The sequence below is a fragment of the Candida oxycetoniae genome, assembly GCF_023343755.2.
Source record: "Candida oxycetoniae strain CBS 10844 chromosome Unknown scaffold8, whole genome shotgun sequence".
Lineage (NCBI taxonomy): Eukaryota > Fungi > Ascomycota > Pichiomycetes > Serinales > Debaryomycetaceae > Lodderomyces > Lodderomyces oxycetoniae.
Window position 1 is genome coordinate 1 of NW_026055361.1, and position 18,704 is coordinate 18,704.

At 34.1% G+C, this 18,704-nt stretch overlaps 7 protein-coding genes across 7 annotated transcripts; 3 read left to right on the top strand and 4 right to left on the bottom strand. All coding sequences in view use genetic code 12, as the record gives it.

Annotated features, from left to right (window-relative positions):
- Positions 1-158: 158 nt before the first annotated feature.
- On the top strand, positions 159-1,334 carry KGF56_000163 (uncharacterized protein; the record flags this gene model as incomplete). Its single annotated transcript, XM_049322773.1, has 1 exon — positions 159-1,334. One exon carries the CDS (start codon positions 159-161, stop codon positions 1,332-1,334), a length of 1,176 nt encoding a protein of 391 aa, XP_049182616.1.
- Positions 1,335-1,957: 623 nt separating this feature from the next.
- On the top strand, positions 1,958-3,133 carry KGF56_000164 (uncharacterized protein; the record flags this gene model as incomplete). Its single annotated transcript, XM_049322784.1, has 1 exon — positions 1,958-3,133. The coding sequence occupies one exon, from the start codon at positions 1,958-1,960 to the stop codon at positions 3,131-3,133; it is 1,176 nt and encodes a 391-aa protein (XP_049182617.1).
- A 1,118-nt stretch (positions 3,134-4,251) lies between these two features.
- KGF56_000165 (uncharacterized protein) lies at positions 4,252-5,373 on the top strand (the record flags this gene model as incomplete). The annotated part of the gene is made up of 1 exon (XM_049322795.1): positions 4,252-5,373. One exon carries the CDS (start codon positions 4,252-4,254, stop codon positions 5,371-5,373), a length of 1,122 nt encoding a protein of 373 aa, XP_049182618.1.
- Positions 5,374-5,960: 587 nt separating this feature from the next.
- On the bottom strand, positions 5,961-7,697 carry KGF56_000166 (uncharacterized protein; the record flags this gene model as incomplete). The annotated part of the gene is made up of 1 exon (XM_049322806.1): positions 5,961-7,697. One exon carries the CDS (start codon positions 7,695-7,697, stop codon positions 5,961-5,963), a length of 1,737 nt encoding a protein of 578 aa, XP_049182619.1.
- Positions 7,698-8,319: 622 nt separating this feature from the next.
- On the bottom strand, positions 8,320-9,405 carry KGF56_000167 (uncharacterized protein; the record flags this gene model as incomplete). Its single annotated transcript, XM_049322817.1, has 1 exon — positions 8,320-9,405. The coding sequence occupies one exon, from the start codon at positions 9,403-9,405 to the stop codon at positions 8,320-8,322; it is 1,086 nt and encodes a 361-aa protein (XP_049182620.1).
- A 1,449-nt stretch (positions 9,406-10,854) lies between these two features.
- KGF56_000168 (putative cystathionine beta-lyase) lies at positions 10,855-12,030 on the bottom strand (the record flags this gene model as incomplete). The annotated part of the gene is made up of 1 exon (XM_049322828.1): positions 10,855-12,030. The coding sequence occupies one exon, from the start codon at positions 12,028-12,030 to the stop codon at positions 10,855-10,857; it is 1,176 nt and encodes a 391-aa protein (XP_049182621.1).
- A 425-nt stretch (positions 12,031-12,455) lies between these two features.
- Positions 12,456-15,437, bottom strand: CHS2 (chitin synthase I; the record flags this gene model as incomplete). Its single annotated transcript, XM_049322839.1, has 1 exon — positions 12,456-15,437. The coding sequence occupies one exon, from the start codon at positions 15,435-15,437 to the stop codon at positions 12,456-12,458; it is 2,982 nt and encodes a 993-aa protein (XP_049182622.1).
- Between the last annotated feature and the right edge of the window lie 3,267 nt (positions 15,438-18,704).

The following is an 18,704-nucleotide window of genomic DNA, read 5'->3' on the forward strand; positions in this document are numbered from 1 at the left end:
AGGACATTTTCAGAAAACATACAATTTCGAGACAAATGAAAACTAATTAGTATTGTTTTTCAAACTGCACACAAGTAACCGAGCGAAAGGATATATATGCGAAAGCATAGAGATAGTATTTTGTTATAATTTTTTAGCTTCTATTATTTCAGCATAAAATGATAACTTTAGAAAAATATTATTTTTATGCGTACTATGGAGATTTAGATTTACTTTTAAAAAACTGTAAGATAGAGGATGATTTTACTCCTGAATTACTATGTTGTATATGTAATGGATTATTACTCAATTTCGATTTTTGTTCTTATATGTTTTGTAATCATAAAGAATTATTATGTAGTTATGAAATTCCTAAATTTAATTTATTACTAAATAAACCAGAATATTATAAACGTTTATCTTCTTTACGTACTCATAATCTTTCTTATTTTAATTTTGATATAAATTTCGATGATAGTATATTTGAAATAGAAAGCGAAAATATAACTAATTTATTGTCAGTCAATTTTTTATTTAAAAAAGATAAAGAAAATTTCAATAAAATAAAATTAAAAAAACAAGTTGGTATTTGTAAATATTTCATAAGAAAAGGATATTTACCTAATTACTATATCAATGAAAAATCTAATCTAAAAACATATGGTCGTGAAAAAGGATCTAGTGCTAATTTATTTAGCAATTCAATTTATGATTATCGTGAGGATAATAGTCTTTATACTAGAGATTATAACCCAAATTATGATGATTACGAACTAGAACCCGAATTTCATGTTCATTATATAGACATTATAAATTTACATAACTTTTTAGATGGTAAAGATTATTATTCTAAAGATTATAGTAAAGACGAATTTGAAAAAGAAGATATATTAAATAACACAAGTTTAGCTATTTATTGTTATAAGAATAAAATATATTTAGATTATTGTCTTTCACGATTTATAACAGTAAGTACTAGACTTACTATAGAAATTCCAAGTTTTTTATATTGTAAAACACTACCACGTTTTTCAGTTTTAGAAAGTAGAAAGAAAGATAACATATATATATACTATCATTTATTATATTACAGTATTATATATATGTATTCAACATTTATAAAAGAGTATAATAAATTCGATTATGAATTTATAGAATACAATATGTATGAAGGAGCACGTAGATCATGTTACGAACTTGTATTCAATGAATTTTTAGAAAAAATAGAAAAAGGAATGCCAGTATACAAGTATATTGATATAGAGAACAGAAGATATTTAGAGGAACCCATAAAGATTGATGTTAATAGCCTTAGTAAGAAAATGGAATTTGACTATACTATATATACATTATGATTCAATTTTCATTGAAGTTAACTTACATAAATTCTGTAGATGAATACAAATTTTATGGAAGATGTCGAGTGCCGGGTAAGAAAGAGAATATGGGAGGAGTTGGAGATTGGGCGAGTTTTGGCAAAGAGAGAGTGCCGGGTAATACTCAAGAAAAGATTTAGATTGTAGGTATTCAAAAAAAAAGATTGCAGCACGAGAGTTTCGCGTATGGTCTCCCACTACACTACTCGGTCTCGCTCTTAGCAGCTTAACTACTGTTGATCGGACGGGAAACGGTGCTTTCTGCTAGATATGGCCGCAACCGATATACATTGTTTTTTGAGGTACTAGGTGTTGATGGAAGGTCTAAAATTTTATAAAATTATCAACAATATTTTGCATCCTTTTTGAATTTTGCAATCGGTTGCACGCCGCTACCAATTCAGATGTACCAAGTAAAAAGTTTTTCTGGATGGGTTTTATTATAGGACATTTTCAGAAAACATACAATTTCGAGACAAATGAAAACTAATTAGTATTGTTTTTCAAACTGCACACAAGTAACCGAGCGAAAGGATATATATGCGAAAGCATAGAGATAGTATTTTGTTATAATTTTTTAGCTTCTATTATTTCAGCATAAAATGATAACTTTAGAAAAATGTTATTTTTATGCGTATTATGGCGATTTAGATTTATTTGTGAATAATTGTAAAATAGATGATGATACCGACTTTGAGTTATTATATTGTATATGTAATGGATTGTTGCTTAATTTCGACTTCTGTCTTCATATGTTTCGTAATCATAGAGAAGTATTATGTGAAGACGTAATACCTAAATTTAATTTATTATTAAGTAAACCAGAATATTACAAAAGTTTATCTTCTTTAAACTATTTTAATCTTTCTTTTTTTAATTTTGATATAAATTTTGATAATAGTATATTTGAAATAGAAAGTGAAATTATTACTGAATTACTATCAGTCAATTTTTTATTTAAAAAAGATGAAGCAAATTTTAATAAAATAAAATTAAAAAAACAAGTCGGTATTTGTAAATATTTTATAGAAAAAGGATATTTACCTAATTATTATAGTAATAAAAAATTAAACTTAGAAGTACATCACGATGAAAATGTTTGTATGATGAATTTATTTAGTAATGCAATTTATGATTACGGTAAAGATGACAATCTTTATACTAGAGAATATTATGCAGGTTATGGAGAATATGATCAGGAAAAAACATTCCATGTTCACTATTTAGATATTCTAAATTTGCATAACTTTTTAGATAATAAAGAATACTATTCTAGAGACTATAATAATGAAGAATTTAAAAAAGAAGATATATTAAATAATACCAGCTTAGCTATTTATTGTTATAAAAATAAAATTTATTTAGATTATTGCCTTTCTAGATTTATAACAGTAAGTACTAGACTTAATATCGAAATTCCAAATTTTCTATATTGTAAAACATTACCACGTTTTGCTGTTTTAGAAAGTAGAAAAGAAGATAATCTATACATATATTATCATTTATTATATTATAGTATTATATATATGTATTCAACAAATATATGGAATTATAGAAAGTTTGAATATAGTTTTATTGAATATAATATGTATGAAGGAGCACGTAAATCATGTTACGAACTTGTATTCAATGAATTTTTAGAAAAAATAGAAAAAGGAATGCCAGTATACAAGTATATTGATATAGAGAACAGAAGATATTTAGAGGAACCCATAAAGATTGATGTTAATAGCCTTAGTAAGAAAATGGAATTTGACTATACTATATATACATTATGATTCAATTTTCATTGAAGTTAACTTACATAAATTCTGTAGATGAATACAAATTTTATGGAAGATGTCGAGTGCCGGGTAAGAGAGAGAATATGAGAAGAGTTGGAGATTGGGAGAGTTTTGGCAAAGAGAGAGTGCCGGGTAATACTCAAGAAAAGATTTAGATTGTAGGATTGTAGATGAATTAATGTCGTTTTGCTTATCTATCATCGTTATATTCATTGTTTGATTAGTAGAGATCTTTAAGGACACCATTAAATTATTGAGAGTAATTTTCTGCTCACAGTACCGTTCCTCGAGAATTATGAGTTTTTGGGTAGATTAATCAATTCTCTTCAATGCCCTCTCCATAGAATCTTGTATATATGGAATTCCACTATTACTTTGGCTGTTCTTAGAACATTCAAACACACGGGTTTGATAATAGCCTTTTTGTCTTGTGTTTAAATATTCTATGCCTGATGTTACCCCTGTTTTTCGACAAATGTCGTATATCTGATGATTTTTGTCTTGTGTCGTCTTTTATGGTAGCAATGTCGTATTTTGTTTGTCTGTGTCTGGTATATTTAGCTCTACGGTTTTTGTCTGATATATATTGTCCTGTTTGATATTTTTTTGTGTCCGCTGTCGTGCGTCTACCGTTCATTTTTTTTATACAAAGTGCGTAAAACAGTTACAAAGTCGGCATTTCATGAAGGGTTTTATGGCTTTAATGGTCACCATTGATGTTTCATGATAATATAAAATTAAATATGACAAAGAAAAAGAAAAGGAAAGCTTGTTGAATACCCTCTAAAAACACAATAGATTAGAGAAAAATAAAACAGTGAGAAGAGTACAACTGCCGCTTGTTACAAAAATACTTGCTGGAGCTCATTTGTGGAGAAGAATACAGAAAAATTATCAAGTAATATTTTTGCACATTATTTGAAATGTTGTAGCACTAAATCACAATTTATGACTCATATCCTTGACTTTTCATATCATTAACCTTATTCCTATACATTCCCTTATTTTTCTACCCAATTTTGTATTTTTCTCTACCCATCCCTCCATTTTTGTACTTGCTCAAAAGTAGTAATCTAATATACTACTGCTTTTGTTTTATAAAATATAAAAGAATGAATAAATTAGCGTTTTACGGTTATATAGAATTTTTTGATACTTTTGAAGATAGAGAGTATGTTGACAGTCTTGAAAACGATGTATTAATATCATCTATGATTAATGGATGTTATGCCAATTTCGAATTCAATAAAAGATGTTTTAAATTGAAATATACGGAAGAACATAAAGATATAATGAATGGCATTATGATATCGCGTAATGATAGTGAATCAGAATATTATAATTCAGAAAAATTATTTTATGATTTCAATTATCCTTTTATAAGATACGCGTTATTAGGTGTACATAGATCCGATTTGATATATTTATCTATAATATTTGATTGGAGATATGTATATGAGGATTATATGGTTAAGTATGGGGATCTAACTTGTTATAGTTTAGCATTGTATGTAGGCAATGAATATTATATAAAGGATTTACACAAACGTTGTAAAGATTCCTATAATAGTTATGAACACGATGACCGCTTCTTTAGACATTTAAATACCAATAATTTAAGAATAATGTCAAACAAGTTTCCTAAATATTCTCAGTTTGATGATATACCTGATTATATTGAAGAGTCTGATTTTATAGATATTGCTACGAATGTGGATACATCTAATGTTACAAATTATGATATTGTGAATAATTTTGATTTAGCCTATAAGTTATATAAAGAAGGCAATACTTGTAATATAGTATTATCAAAGATAATATGTATGAATCCTACTAAATTTGAAAACTTGTTTAAAAAGTATAAACCATTTATTATATTCACTAGAAATCAATTTGATACACGATGTATGAGCAGGTATTCTGAAATAGAACCTAGAGTTAAGTACAATATTTTATATAACAATATAATATCTTTGACTATACACGGTAGTACTAAAACAATAGAAAGTGATATAGATATACCCGAGTACAATTTATATGTATTATCAGTTAAAATGAGACAGCATAATTTAGTACATAAAATATTAGAATTGTACAAAAAAGAAGGTTATTTAATTAAAATAATGGATTTAGATAATGAAAAATATATAGATCCTCCTTTATTGATTAAAGAATTACCTATTGTTAAAAATATAGATCTAATTAAAGGTGATGAATTAAATCCTTATGCTTGAGAATAACGGTTCTTTATCATATTGCCTATAGTATCAATATACATCTTATTAAAATCAAACACGGGTTTATATCATCAAAGTCAATGCAAGTAAAGAGTTTTTTACTTGGTCAAGAATACATAGCTTATAATAGGTGATTTCTTTTGTTTCTTTTCTTCTTTATCAGTAACATCTTTGATAGTTTGTCGAATCTGTTGAAAAATGCTAATGGTAAAATACAATAATAAAATTCTATCTAAGTAAGAGAATTAGGATAAGATAATGAAACGTCTACGAATTCGTAATCAGCATATGTTATAGAAAACATAGCACACTGACTGCCACCGACACTCTATATTACAAGTGAGCCAATGGGCCAATGGAAATTCTTAAAAATTGTTAAGCCAAACAAATTTACTATACAATACGTGAAACATTTTAGAAAAAAGTATGAATTGTTTTAAACAAAACTTGTCAGTGTATAATTTATCGTTTCTATAAAATCATGCCTCTTTGTAAAGCTCTTGTCCATAACCCTACCTTCATCTCTCTCTTCCAAACCGTCCATCTATAATAGAATAACAGGCAAACCTCAATGCTGCCACAATCTAGAATCCTCCAGTCAAGTTTCGAATCTTATCAACTTCCTCCTGCAATGCTTTCAAATCATCTAATATATTAGCAGTGGAATCACCATTTGAATTCAAATACATTCTTTCACCGCTATTGCCCTTAGTTGGGATTTTTGGAGGTAGCGCAGGTGGAGCAGGTGAGCCCAGTATTCTTGGAACATTTCTTCTTCTTGGTGGCGGAGGAGGGGGTACAGGCTTATTCGGTGTAGGTGACGAATAGGACCTGTGTCTTGGTACCGGTGGTTGTTGGTTTTGTATGGTATTTTCCATGGTTTGACCACTCATTTGAGATGAAAAAGCCAGGAGGGAAATTTTGGGTAAATCTTGGGGTGGAGTTTGCTCTTGTCCTGGGTGTTGTTGTTGCTGTTGTTGTTGCTGTTGTTGTTGCTGTTGTTGTTGCTGTTGTTGTTGCTGTTGTTGTTGCTGTTGTTGTTGCTGTTGTTGTTGCTGTTGTTGTTGCTGCTGCTGCTGTTGTTGTTGTTGCTGCTGCTGTTGCTGCTGAAAGCCAAACTGCAGTTGCAGTTCCTGTGGGAATGATTCAGGAGCAAACATTCGTGCCATATCTGCAGGCCCTGTCACATTCGGACGTAACGGAGTCAACTGGGATTCCAGTAAAGGCTCAGGACTTACACTCATACTTCCAAACATCCTAGACATTTGTACAGGGCCAGTCATATTGGGTTTAAGAAACATGTTATCGTTGTGAGAGGATGCAGGAACAGGAGTGCCACCAACACTTGCGGTATCAACACTATGTAAATTTTGAAAATGGTTGATCTGTGACTCCATATCTTTTAGCACTTGTTTTTCCTCCTCATCTTGTTTCTTTTGCTGCATTCTTTCAAGTAATTGGTCCATAGGTAGTGAGTAGTCAATTGGGTTGGATGACGTTAGCTGAGGAGATTCCAAAGGACTAGGACTTATAACAGAAGAATCATGAACATCTACTTGATCCGAGAATTTCACTTTCTTCGCCTTTCTCTTGCTATTTGGAGAGGCAATGCTATTATTCGTATCGGGTCTTTCTCCAGTTAATAAAAATTGAGTAAAACTATCTATGTCCAAGGGGGCCATCGGCTTGAGACCTTGCTCTTGCTCCTTCGTATCTGTATTCTCACTACTCTCTTCTTCTTCATCATTTTGTCTCTTTTTTGACAAGATTGACGGGGGAGTTGGTACAGGAGCAACGACTTTGATTAATCGTCTTACTGGCTCTTCACCCATCAAAGTGTGACTTATCACCCTTAACAATGCAAAAAACTCCCCTATATTGATACTTGACTTGATCTTACTAAAAATCAGATATATCTTGTTTTTGCGTTCCTCTAATATTTTAAAGTTCACAAGGAAGTTGAAAACATCGTTTATGGAAATGGTGCGATTATTAGTACGAGCAAGGATATCACTGTACCATCTCATATATGTCTTGCTCTCTTGTAAAGTTAACTCTTGTGCCGTAAGACTCAAGGGTATACTCTCATCGGCACTGGAATCGTAAGGGATTGAATCAACAGACATACTTGGAAGACGATATGGTGATACTAGGCTCTCGTAACTATTGTTTTCGCTATGACTTAAGTTCGCTTGATGCTCGGGATACAAATGTTTGATGTTGTTGAAATTTAGTCGTCGGATTTGAGATTGGCTCTGGCTCGAGTTGTTGAGTGCATATACATTACCACCATTTGCTTGATTCACATTACGTCCGTTCATTGCAAATGTTTGTGGCCAATTTATCACAGGGTTTTTGAGTAGTAAGGGTCCGGAAATGCGTGTGTGGTGGTGGTGGTGGTGATGGTGTGTGGAGGGGGGAAGGGGATGGAGTGGAAAGGCAGAATAGATGGTGGATTTATTGAGATCGGATAAGTAAAAAAAAAAAAATGCTAATTGCACCAACCATAATAATTTTTTGTAATCTCGTTAAAAGCCCCAAAGGGGCATTGAAAAATTACAAAGGTTGATAAAACAGAAATAGGAAAGAAAGAAGCGGTATTGAAATATGAACTTAGACTCAAAGACAATTGTAAAGACTTGACAACGAGTAATGAGGCAATTGGAGCACCACTATTAAGAGAGGGGAAGCGCGGAACAAAGACGTGCGGTTTCAACCCTAGACATCTCTGGTCTCTAAACAGAAAATACTCATTTTCTTTACCGTGTCTAAAGCATATTGACATAAAAGCGTTACAAAACGATTAGCAACTAATATAAAGGGTACTAACGGCTCATCTTTAGCAGGATTAAACAAATTTAACCAGAATCGAAAAAAGTGAAAAATAAAATAAAATAAAACAGACAGACAGACAAACAAACATATCAAGAGTCAACAGCAATTTCAATGCAATGCCTCTTGCATGGCCACAGTATCAAGAATATGCTTATTACTGTTTATTCCAACAGGTATAACATGTTGTCTTTTGAATGGATGATTGTCTTCGGTAGAGCCTGTCGCCCATTCTTTATCCTCTTCCAAATCTTGTAGTTTTCCTTTCCCCTTATCGATATAGGTATTTTCACCAATATTCGATGTAGCTAGTCTTTCAACTTCTTGAGCTGATGGCATAAAAATTACTCTAGTACCTGGAGACTTGGCCATATTTTGTAATGCGTCCAAATATCTAATTTGCATTGCAGGTTTCGAAGCCAAGATATCGGCAGCTTTTCTCATTAATTTGGCACTTTCGACTTCTGCCTTGGCATTGATGATCTTACCCTCACCTATTCTTTTAGCTTCAGCGGCCATTGATAATGATGCTTGAACTTTGTCCGGCAAAGTCAAATCTTTGATCAAAATGGATTCGATATTGACACCCCAGTCAAAAGCGGTCTTTGCTATTATATGTTCAATTGATTCAGCAACTTCCTCTCTCTTTTCAACAACATCTTGTAATACTCTACCACCAATAACATCCCTCAAGGTAGTCTGAGTTCTTTCAATAATAGCCTCGTGGATATTTTGAATTGAAAAAATAGCCTTTTGAGGATCAATAATGTTGTAATAAACAACTGAAGTGATTATAACACTAACATTGTCTCTAGTTAGACATTTTTGTGCTGGCATTTCTCTTATATTAATCTTGATAGAAACTCTCGTTAATCTCTCACTCCATGTATTAACATAATTTAACCCGGGCTCAACAGCTCTTGATAATCTTCCAAAAGTCTGGACTAAGCCAACTTCACCTTGATCAACTTCCTTATATGGATTTTCACAAAGAAAACAAAACATACCACACTGACCAAAAAATGAACCAACCCCTGAAATAAAGGACTGATATGCACCAGATTTTGGAGTCTCATAAGTCCTGGCAAAATTTTTCAAAACCATTTCTGGCTTAACACTTGGCTCATTAGCAATAGCAGTTGCTTTATAAGTATCCGGGTCAAACGAATCGGTAGAGCGTGTCTCTAATTTAGACATTACTTAACAGCTTTTATGTATGAATAGATATACGTTAATCTAAAAAATCAATAAAATTTCAATAAAATTTCAAGAAGGAGAAAAAAAAATATACCAAGCAAAAAGGAAAAGAAAACCAATCCTATTTATACTTGAATATCTCATTATATATCTATATCTATATGTATTATTTTTATTAGATTGTTTTCTAGGGGATAGTGATTTTTCTTAATCTGTAAATTTCGTCTATGTGAGTTTTAGCCTTTTCTTGATCATGTGACTAGCCCAATGCAGAATTTAGTTCAGTGTTATGTATCTGATATAAAATACGATACTATAAATTCGTAGATAAAGGAAAAACGTGACTGACTAATACGGCTTTGGGCGGCAGCATTTATATCACTTATAGGCATTAGGGAGCGAAGCGAGATAGTGGAGTCCAATGACTGGTGATACTAGTGACCCTATCGAGCGAAGCGAGATAGGGGTGCCTCACTGCCTAGTGACACTAACTCAGTTTTTTTTTATGGATGAAGGAGATAGTGGAGCCTCACTAACTAGTGACGTATTCATTTTTTTTTTTCCAGCCTCGCCTTATATGCAATCATCGGAGATAAAATGGTCATCCTCATTAGCTTTACTTATTCTGGGGGTATATTTAAGATTTAGCAGAAAACTAAAAGATATCCATTAAGGAGCCATAACATAAGTGTTTGTATTTAACAATAATGTTTTTCTATCGCTGTAGTACTGTTTTTTATTTGTCGCTACAGTACTGTTTTTTTATCTATCGCTATAGTACTGTTCTTTATCTACATTAAATAAGATGAGCTACATCCTTGATTATTATTCTAAATCACAAAAATGCGCAGATTCTTGATAATACATTTATCACAATAGTCATGCGCAACGTCCAGCGCCTTTCAGTGCGAGGGATGTATTAATTGCCACGTTCAGCGCCCCTCAGTGCGAGGTATGTATTAATTGGTCACGACATTTAACATAAACTCAGCCTCTAAACTACTCATTGAACAACTGGTTCTTTTTGATTATGTTTCTTCTCCCCCTCTGTACATCATAAAATACAAGCTCAATGAGCTCCGCTAGAGAATCTTGCAGGATAACTGTAATGAAATATGCATTTTTAATCAAAATTCCATAGTCTATAAAAGAAAAAAAGACCCCCCAAACAATTCATCAGGGCGAGATAGTGGAGCAACACTCAGTAGCTTGTTACAACACTATCGACCGACACTTTGTAGCTTGTTACAACACTGTCTCGCTTTGCCCCACTATCGAGCAACACTCAATAGCTTGTTACAACACGATCGACCGACACTATCGAGCAACACTTTGTAGCTTGTTACAACACTATCTCGCTTTGCTCCACAACACTTTGTAGCTTGTTACGACACTATCTCGCTTTGCTCGATAGTGTCCTTTACTCGATAGTGTCCTATTTCGCTTGTTCTAAACAATCAATTTTGAAATCTCTTCCACCAACTCATTTTCTTCATTGGAGTCATTTATCAACAATCCATCAACTAAATCTGCTACTAAATCTCTAGGATCCTCTAATCCAATTGAAATTCTCAATAATTTCTTACTTATATGATTATCGCTCATTGCCCTCCATTCAATCAAACTCTCAGCACCACCCAAGCTAGTAGCATGATGAAACAATTTCAATTTGGAAGGTAATGCTTTTGCTTGATCTATTGTTTGCAATTCTATTGAGAAAACAGGCGTGTGACCATTGGGCATTTGCTCATTGATAAATTCATCATTTTGAAGTGATCCATGATATATCTTTTCCAAATGTGAAAATCTCGACTTGTGTTTATTAAGAAACAGAATAATGGTTTCAGCACTTCTCGACTGTCTAGCAACTCTCAATTCAAAGGTCCTTAAACTTCTCACTAAAAGCGAACTTTCCAAATTACCAATATTTGAACCAAGAACCAATCTATCCAAAAGTAATTGCCCTTTAACGTCTTTAGACTTGATTAGTAATAGCCCAGCTAATAAATCAGAATGTCCCCCAAAAAACTTTGTAGCAGAATGCAAAACAATATCGGCACCAAACTTGAAGGGATCAAGCAAAGGAGGTGGCGCAAATGTTGCATCAACGCTCAAAAGAGCACCTCTATCATGCGCCTTCTTGGCGTACTTGGTAATATCAAAGTATGTCCCATATGGATTCAATGGCGTTTCCAAATGTACTAAATCACCCGGTTTAATCACCTCCCAAGCCTTGTCATCATCATCATCAATGTGTATCTGCTTCAAACCAAAATTTCTCTTCCAAATGTCTGCTATGCCTTGACATCCATGGTATCCATCCCCAATAGCCAAGGCTTTGGGATTGACATGAGTCATCAACGCATTGAATGCACCAAGACCAGAGTTGTAGACTACTGTTGGATAGCCTGTGATCAGTTCAACTATCGCTTCTATTTGCGCCGCATTGGGGTGGTTTTCTCTAGAGTAGATTAGTACATTGGGATTAGTTAATTCACCTGGAGTTAATTCTTCTGGATTATTGGAATAAGCATATGTGGTAGTTATATGAATGGGTGTGATTACATCGTTGGTCGTTTTGAGGTGATCTCCTCCATGGATCGAGTTGGTTGAAAAGTGAGACATTTCTTGGGAATGAAAACGAAACCCTTGTATATATCCTACCTTTTTCTGATGGGCAAATGAAAAACTATATAAATTATTAGGAATTGGTTGAAAAATTGGTTGAAAAATTGTGGCTAATTGCGAAAGCGCTCTTTTGTGCCTTTATCGGCTGGGGGCTCCGCGGTGTTTAAAAAAATAAAGCAGGAAAATAAAATGCAATTGAAGAATTATTCCCACTGGCTTTTGAAATTACGGAGTTATTTCAAGATCGAGACAGAATTTTTTTGGCTTAATAGACAAATGAGAGAGACTTGGTGTTAAATAACTCTCCCCCCTCCACTATTTAAGCTCATGAAATCATAAAATTGGTCTGAAAAATAAAAAGTGTTCTTCCACCACCACCTCTTCCACCTCTTCCACCCTCCTCTATATACCCCATCAACCCTTTATAACTTGGTAGCATGTTCACTTCCCTTCATTCTTCTTGCCAAACGACTAAACAAATAATAAATACACCCAATGAATCGAAACAACGCCATAAACGCCACAGTCCATAATATTACTGTTAGGAATATTTCAGAACGCGTAGTCTTTGTTACGTTTTGGTTATTGTCAGATACAAATTGATTAAACCCACCAGTTTCTAAAACCACCGCAATGATCACAAAGTTGGAAAACATCCAAATCAAAACGGTCATAGATCTAATAAACGCAAAATAGTCCTCTGAACTTGTAACGCCTTCATTTTCTGAAGGTGGTGCTGGATCACGAATTTTTTCAAGCTGATCCAAGTAAGATTGATTTATCTCTTCCTTTAGTATGGGTACAGAAACATCAAATGTACCATCTTCTCTTAATTTCGCTTCACCTAACGATTTTCCACCAACGTCTCCCTTTGTACCCCACGAAATATCGTCAATGTTACAAAATGCATAAATGTTGAGCACATTGATATAGGATGGCGACAATAGAATATATTGAATAAATGAGGTAAACATATGCCATGGTTCGAAATAAAGAAACGAAGCAAAAAAATATAATGCATAAGTGGATGCTGTAGCAACAATCAAGTCTCTAAATTGAGCGTTTTGGAAAAATAAGTCAACTGAAAATTGGTTGTTTCGGTAAATGTCTTGGATGGCATGGACGGCAAGAAAAATAGCTGCAAATATCATATATGCCATAAGTATAGCAAAGAAAATAACAATAACAATGTAAAATCTTTCTGTTCCCTTGGGCTTGTTACCAAAACTGAGCACAAATGTAGTCACAATAGAAGCAAGATATAGCCATAAAAACACAACAGACAATACATTTCCCGGTGGGAAATTCAAGTCCGCATTAATTAATGATGTGGTCAAGATTCGAAACACAAGGAAATAGGAACCAATACTGAACCAAGACACAATCAAATTGATAAATTGATAAAAAAACTCAATCTGAAAAAAGATCTTTCTTCCAAAGGAATGAGAACTAGTCCAAATCTTGGGGAAATGAACTAATGCATATATGGCAGCAAAGAACGACCCATTTAGCCACCTTCTTCTTTGCAAGATAAATTCAGCTAATCCCTCAGGAACATCAGTTTCTGCGCTTGCTGACTTACAGTATCTTAACAACCAATTACACCCATGTTTGGCCACTAGCTCGAAACACAAAATACGATCCTCGGCAAGATACATATTTGAAGTAAATATCCCTGCTTCTTCTTTTAACAATTGTCTCTTCATTTCGTACTCATCATCTTGTGGATCTAATTCACCTGAACTGTGCAAAAACTCACCTTTGAAATACTTTTCCAATGGACCGTTCCCATTTACATCGTTTTGCAATGCAATGTTTCTATATGCAGAAAACGCCCCTGGCAAAACAGATATAAACCCAAACGATGATTCCGTAGGCTTATCCAAAATGTTTGATATTTTATACTCAAAATTTTGTCCATATACTAGTGGGTTAGTGAGCATTTGCCTCTTCTTAAGCGATGCTGTAATCTCCCCACATGCACCAGCAACACGGTGATCACGATCAAATTCCTTCCATAATTTGTAAAGCGACTTTCCTGCTGGCTGGGTTCCACAATCCAACAAAATAACAATCTTTGGGTCCAATACTTGACCAATTGCTTGGAAACACCAACGATGGGAATTGATTTTTTTAGCATTTGTTTCTTTTAAGCAAAATAGCATTTGTACTGGAACAATCTTTTCAGTAGTTAACTTGACAACGTCATCAGTTACCGAGCTGATTCCGACTCTTGTAGTATACTCATACATGTGAGCTTGAACCTTCTGGTCATTAACCCTACTCTTGGCTAGTCCTTCTTGGTAAACTCCTAGCCCAGCAAGTAAAGCTTGAGCTCTTTCGTTGATCTTAGTTCGTCCATCACTAACAATGCAAACAACTATTTTCTTCCAAGAATCCTTTCCCCAAACAGAAGATCTTGACTTGGACTCTAGATATTTAATGTTTTTAAAAACACCCTTGAGAGTTCTTCCCAACAAAATGTCATTTTCGTTATACATTGTAATTACAATCATCAATTCGGTTTGTCTCGGTATAGGATAATGCACCGGTCTCAAGATATAAGCATCGCGATAAAAATTTGAAGGACCACAAGTCACTGCAGTATATCTCATAAAAGCAAACTCTCTAGATAAGCCACCATCCTTTTCGTCTTGTTTGTAATCGGGGAATTTCGACAAAAGCTCACCAGCAACAGGACAATCCAAGACTAAATGACCGTTTATACCACTTGCCCGAATAGGTTTCTTAGATCTTACTTCTTCCTCCAACGGTGGCTCTTGAAATGGTTCTTCGTTAGTACCAAAGGGACTACCAATTGTTCTTTCTTCATCGATGGTGCCTTCAATAGGTACAAATCCAGCTTGCAGATTCTCGATATCGTCATCTATATAACTAGCAGTAGCCAAATCGTAATGATCTCCTTCAAATTGGTTATACTGGATTCTCTGGTCGAATTCTCTTTCTTCAGAATCTTCGTCTTCGTATACGTGAGGTACAAAAGATTGGTGATAGTTGTTGTTGTTGATGTTGTTGTTGCCACTACTGCTGCCGTTATATCCTTGATATTGCATTTCGTAATCTCCGCGAAACGGATCGTCCAGTGGATGATGAGAAGTGCTAGTATTGAATATTGGTTGGTTGTAGTAACTTTCACCCAAGGAAGTTGTAGAGTGGTTATGGTGATATATCGGCTCGGGTTGTTGAAAGCTCATTGAGTTGGTCGAGTGGTTGTAGTTGTATGTCCCCTGAGTCAATGGAGTATTGGTAACATTATGTTCTAAAAACTCTATTGACAGATCATCGTCATCAGATCCATCGTGGAAAGTAGAAGTATTGTTGTACCTATTGTGACGGGCATTGTCCCTTCCTCCTTTCCCTCCGTTTGTTCTTTGATAGCTCATGGTTCGTTGGAAAACGTCCTAAATCTATTTCCTCCCCCTATATGTGTTATATATTATCTAAGGGACTAATCAGCAATGTGTACCTATAATGTAGCTAGTAATTTATAGCGGGAAAAAAAAAACCTGTCCGTATCTCCAGCTAAAAACCCTGTCCCTGTGAATATATCTCCAGCTAAAAACCTGTCCGTAGTTGTATATCTCCAGCTAAAAAGACTGTCCGTGGTTGTATATTTCCAGCTAAAAAGACTGCCCGTGGTTGTATATATCTCCAGCTAAAAAAACTTGTCTGTGTGTGTATATATCTCCAGCTAAAAAAATGTGAGTAGTCTCTCTCTGGTCTGCGTGTATGTATCTCCAGTATCTATGTAAATTCTCTCTTGTCGCGAGGCAAGTAAAGTAAACTTTTTTTTTTCAGAGTTCTCTGTAGTTATGTTGACGAGTTACTTTTTCTTCAATACTTGGCGTTGTCAATTGAAACTATTAAGGGGGTGGGTCATCCTCTACCTTTCCTATTCAAACTTTTGACTTCCCAGCTTGTGAAAAAAAAAAAAAAAAAATGTTTTAGCTTTGATTCAGCCTTTGTCAATAATAAACATTAAAATCTAATTATAGTATTCATATTTTAACTCTATTGGGAAGGTGCTACCAAGTTTTAATTATTTAAACGAAAAAAAAAAATTAAAAAAATAATTATGTATATGAGTCGCGATATTGAATTTGTGTAAGTCGTTATTAGTGAGCTCTGTTTATCTCATTTCGCTGTAATTGGCTTCAAGTCTCGAAAAATTAAAGCTCTTGTTCTATAGTAGGGTGATAGAGGGTCAGCGTCAAACACAGCAAACCTATTTTCTTGTAGGGGCATAAAGAAAGAGAAAAAAAAATAGGCAAATAACAAGGTCAAGAAAAAAAAAAAAAAATTTAGTCGAAAACAAATATAGCTTGGTTTATTTTTTTTTTTTTGTAGCCCACTCAATTAGCCGATAATCTAGTTCCATTGAGAGTTTGAGATTGGGAAAGTTTGAGATTAGGACAGTGAGATTAGGACAGTTTGAGATTGGGAAAGTTTGAGATTGGGAAAGTTTGAGATTAGGACAGTAAGAGATTGAGCTAAGACTACATACGGGCCTTTTGTGCATGATTGGAGATACCGGTTTGTAGTGAATAGTTAGATACTGAATTGCAATGCTAAAGTCTGTTAGTTAGAGGGAATATAGACTATTGCAGAAATCAAAGGGATTTGCAATGTAGCGTAAACTCAAGACTCTAAATTTGAGAAAAACAAATTATACAAAATGCTGGATGCTGCAAGAGTGATACAAAGTATTGGTTCACGTGATCCATGAGACTAAATGGGTGAGCTAGTCAGTAATCTACTATCGAGCAGCACATAGTAGATTAGAACACTGACTAGCTGCCACCAACACTTTGTAGCTTGTTACAACACTATCTCGCTTTGCTCGATAGTGCTGCTCGACAGTGTCAAAGTCATTAGTTCCTAGATGTAATCAAGGTTAGAGTTTTACCAACCATGTAGAACAAAGAAAATGCTATACACAGAAGTCAAAAACGCAAACTTTTTCTCTTGCCAATTATTAAAATGTTCTTGTCTAGTTTAACTAAACCAGAGATAGCACTAATAGAGCATAAAAGATAATACAGAATCAAAGATAACTTAAATCACGTGAATCACGTGAATCACTTTTCTTCTAGAAAGAAAGTGGTTAAAGAGTCTAGACTTTTGAGCCGAAAGTAACGCTTGACATCATCATCATGAGCAATTCAAGCCAAAAAAATATAAATATTCATAATAACACCTTATGAGGAGTCAAAATCACGGGGTTTGTATATTTTCGATGTTTTGCAACCTATTGATAGAATTGAATCCTTGTAGCCTATCCATCATCATCATCATCATCACTCGCCAGTTGAAAGACCAAGCTACAAAGTTGTTGGACACTATCGAGCAGAGCGAGATAGTGTCACACACTTATGATTTTGCAGCCTTTGTTGCTTGATGTATGTCTCTGCATGACATAAACCTCATCGCATAAAAATTTACCCCTAATGACAACACAAACTAAAGTAATCTTTAGATGTTGCTACTTTTGAAATTTCTTTTTATCTCTAAAATGCGGCTCAAACTGGAAAACATTTGTATGCTTCTCTTGTTCTGTGGTCGTGGATGGGTATTAATATCAAAAACAACGCCAATAGCTTTATCAGAAATAGTAACTTTCTCCTTTTGTCAAACCCGTGTGTTGACAAATAATTACAAGAAAAGTACAGAGCATACTTGCGAGGAGACTTCTTAGAAAAATGTAGGGCCCTTTGAAAGTGCATTTTCAACGCGGAGCAACTAACAAAAGCATGCGGAATAACAAGTGCAGAATAAGAATTGATTGCTTTTTGAGCCTCAACAAGGCTTCAAAAAAGATATTAGTTTTCGGGCTTTCCTAATTTGTTTCACCTGCAAAGTGCTTGAAATCATTCGGAAAAATCTCGAATTGGAAAACTCGCCGAAATAAAAGAAAAATACAATTATCTCCAGTATCAATAATGATAAACTGTCAAACGCAACGGTTAATTGGGTAAATGTGAATTGCAATAATCTGGCATCAATACCAAAATGATGACAAATCTATACAATGGACGGTTAACAACAGAATGACTCTCTTCTTATTGTCACACATTGCATGGTTTCAGTTCTGATCCCACAAAAACACAATTGATCAAAAAAAAAAAACCGGATCCGAGGTGGATAAGAAAAAAAAAAAAGAGGAAAATTCGAAAGATGGAGATTAAGAGGAAAGAACTCAAACCCGTGTCGAACTCGACTCCTCCTCGTAAATTCTAGGGACATGAACCCACAATACGGTGAAAAGGACCAGACCCCGAACATTTTTCACAACTCAATGGGGATCAGCCAAGACACAATTTCGATGATTAATCTCTACTCTCAATATCAATAATCCAACCTTTCTCTCTCCTTTTCTCTCTCTCCTTCTCTCTCTCCCCTTCTCTCCTTCTCTCTTTCTTTTTAGCGGATAAGATGTATATGAATTTAGAGCCGCATTCCCTAAATCCGACTTCTCTTACGAGCTGAGTAATAAGAAACAAAAAACCCGCTTGCCAGCATGCAGATATTTTATCACTTGCATATTACACAAAGCCGAGCTTTTTTCCGTTATAATATTTTTTTTTTATTTATTTATTTATTTTACCAGTAAAGTCTTTGTTTAAAGACTTTATTGACAGAATATATGTTCT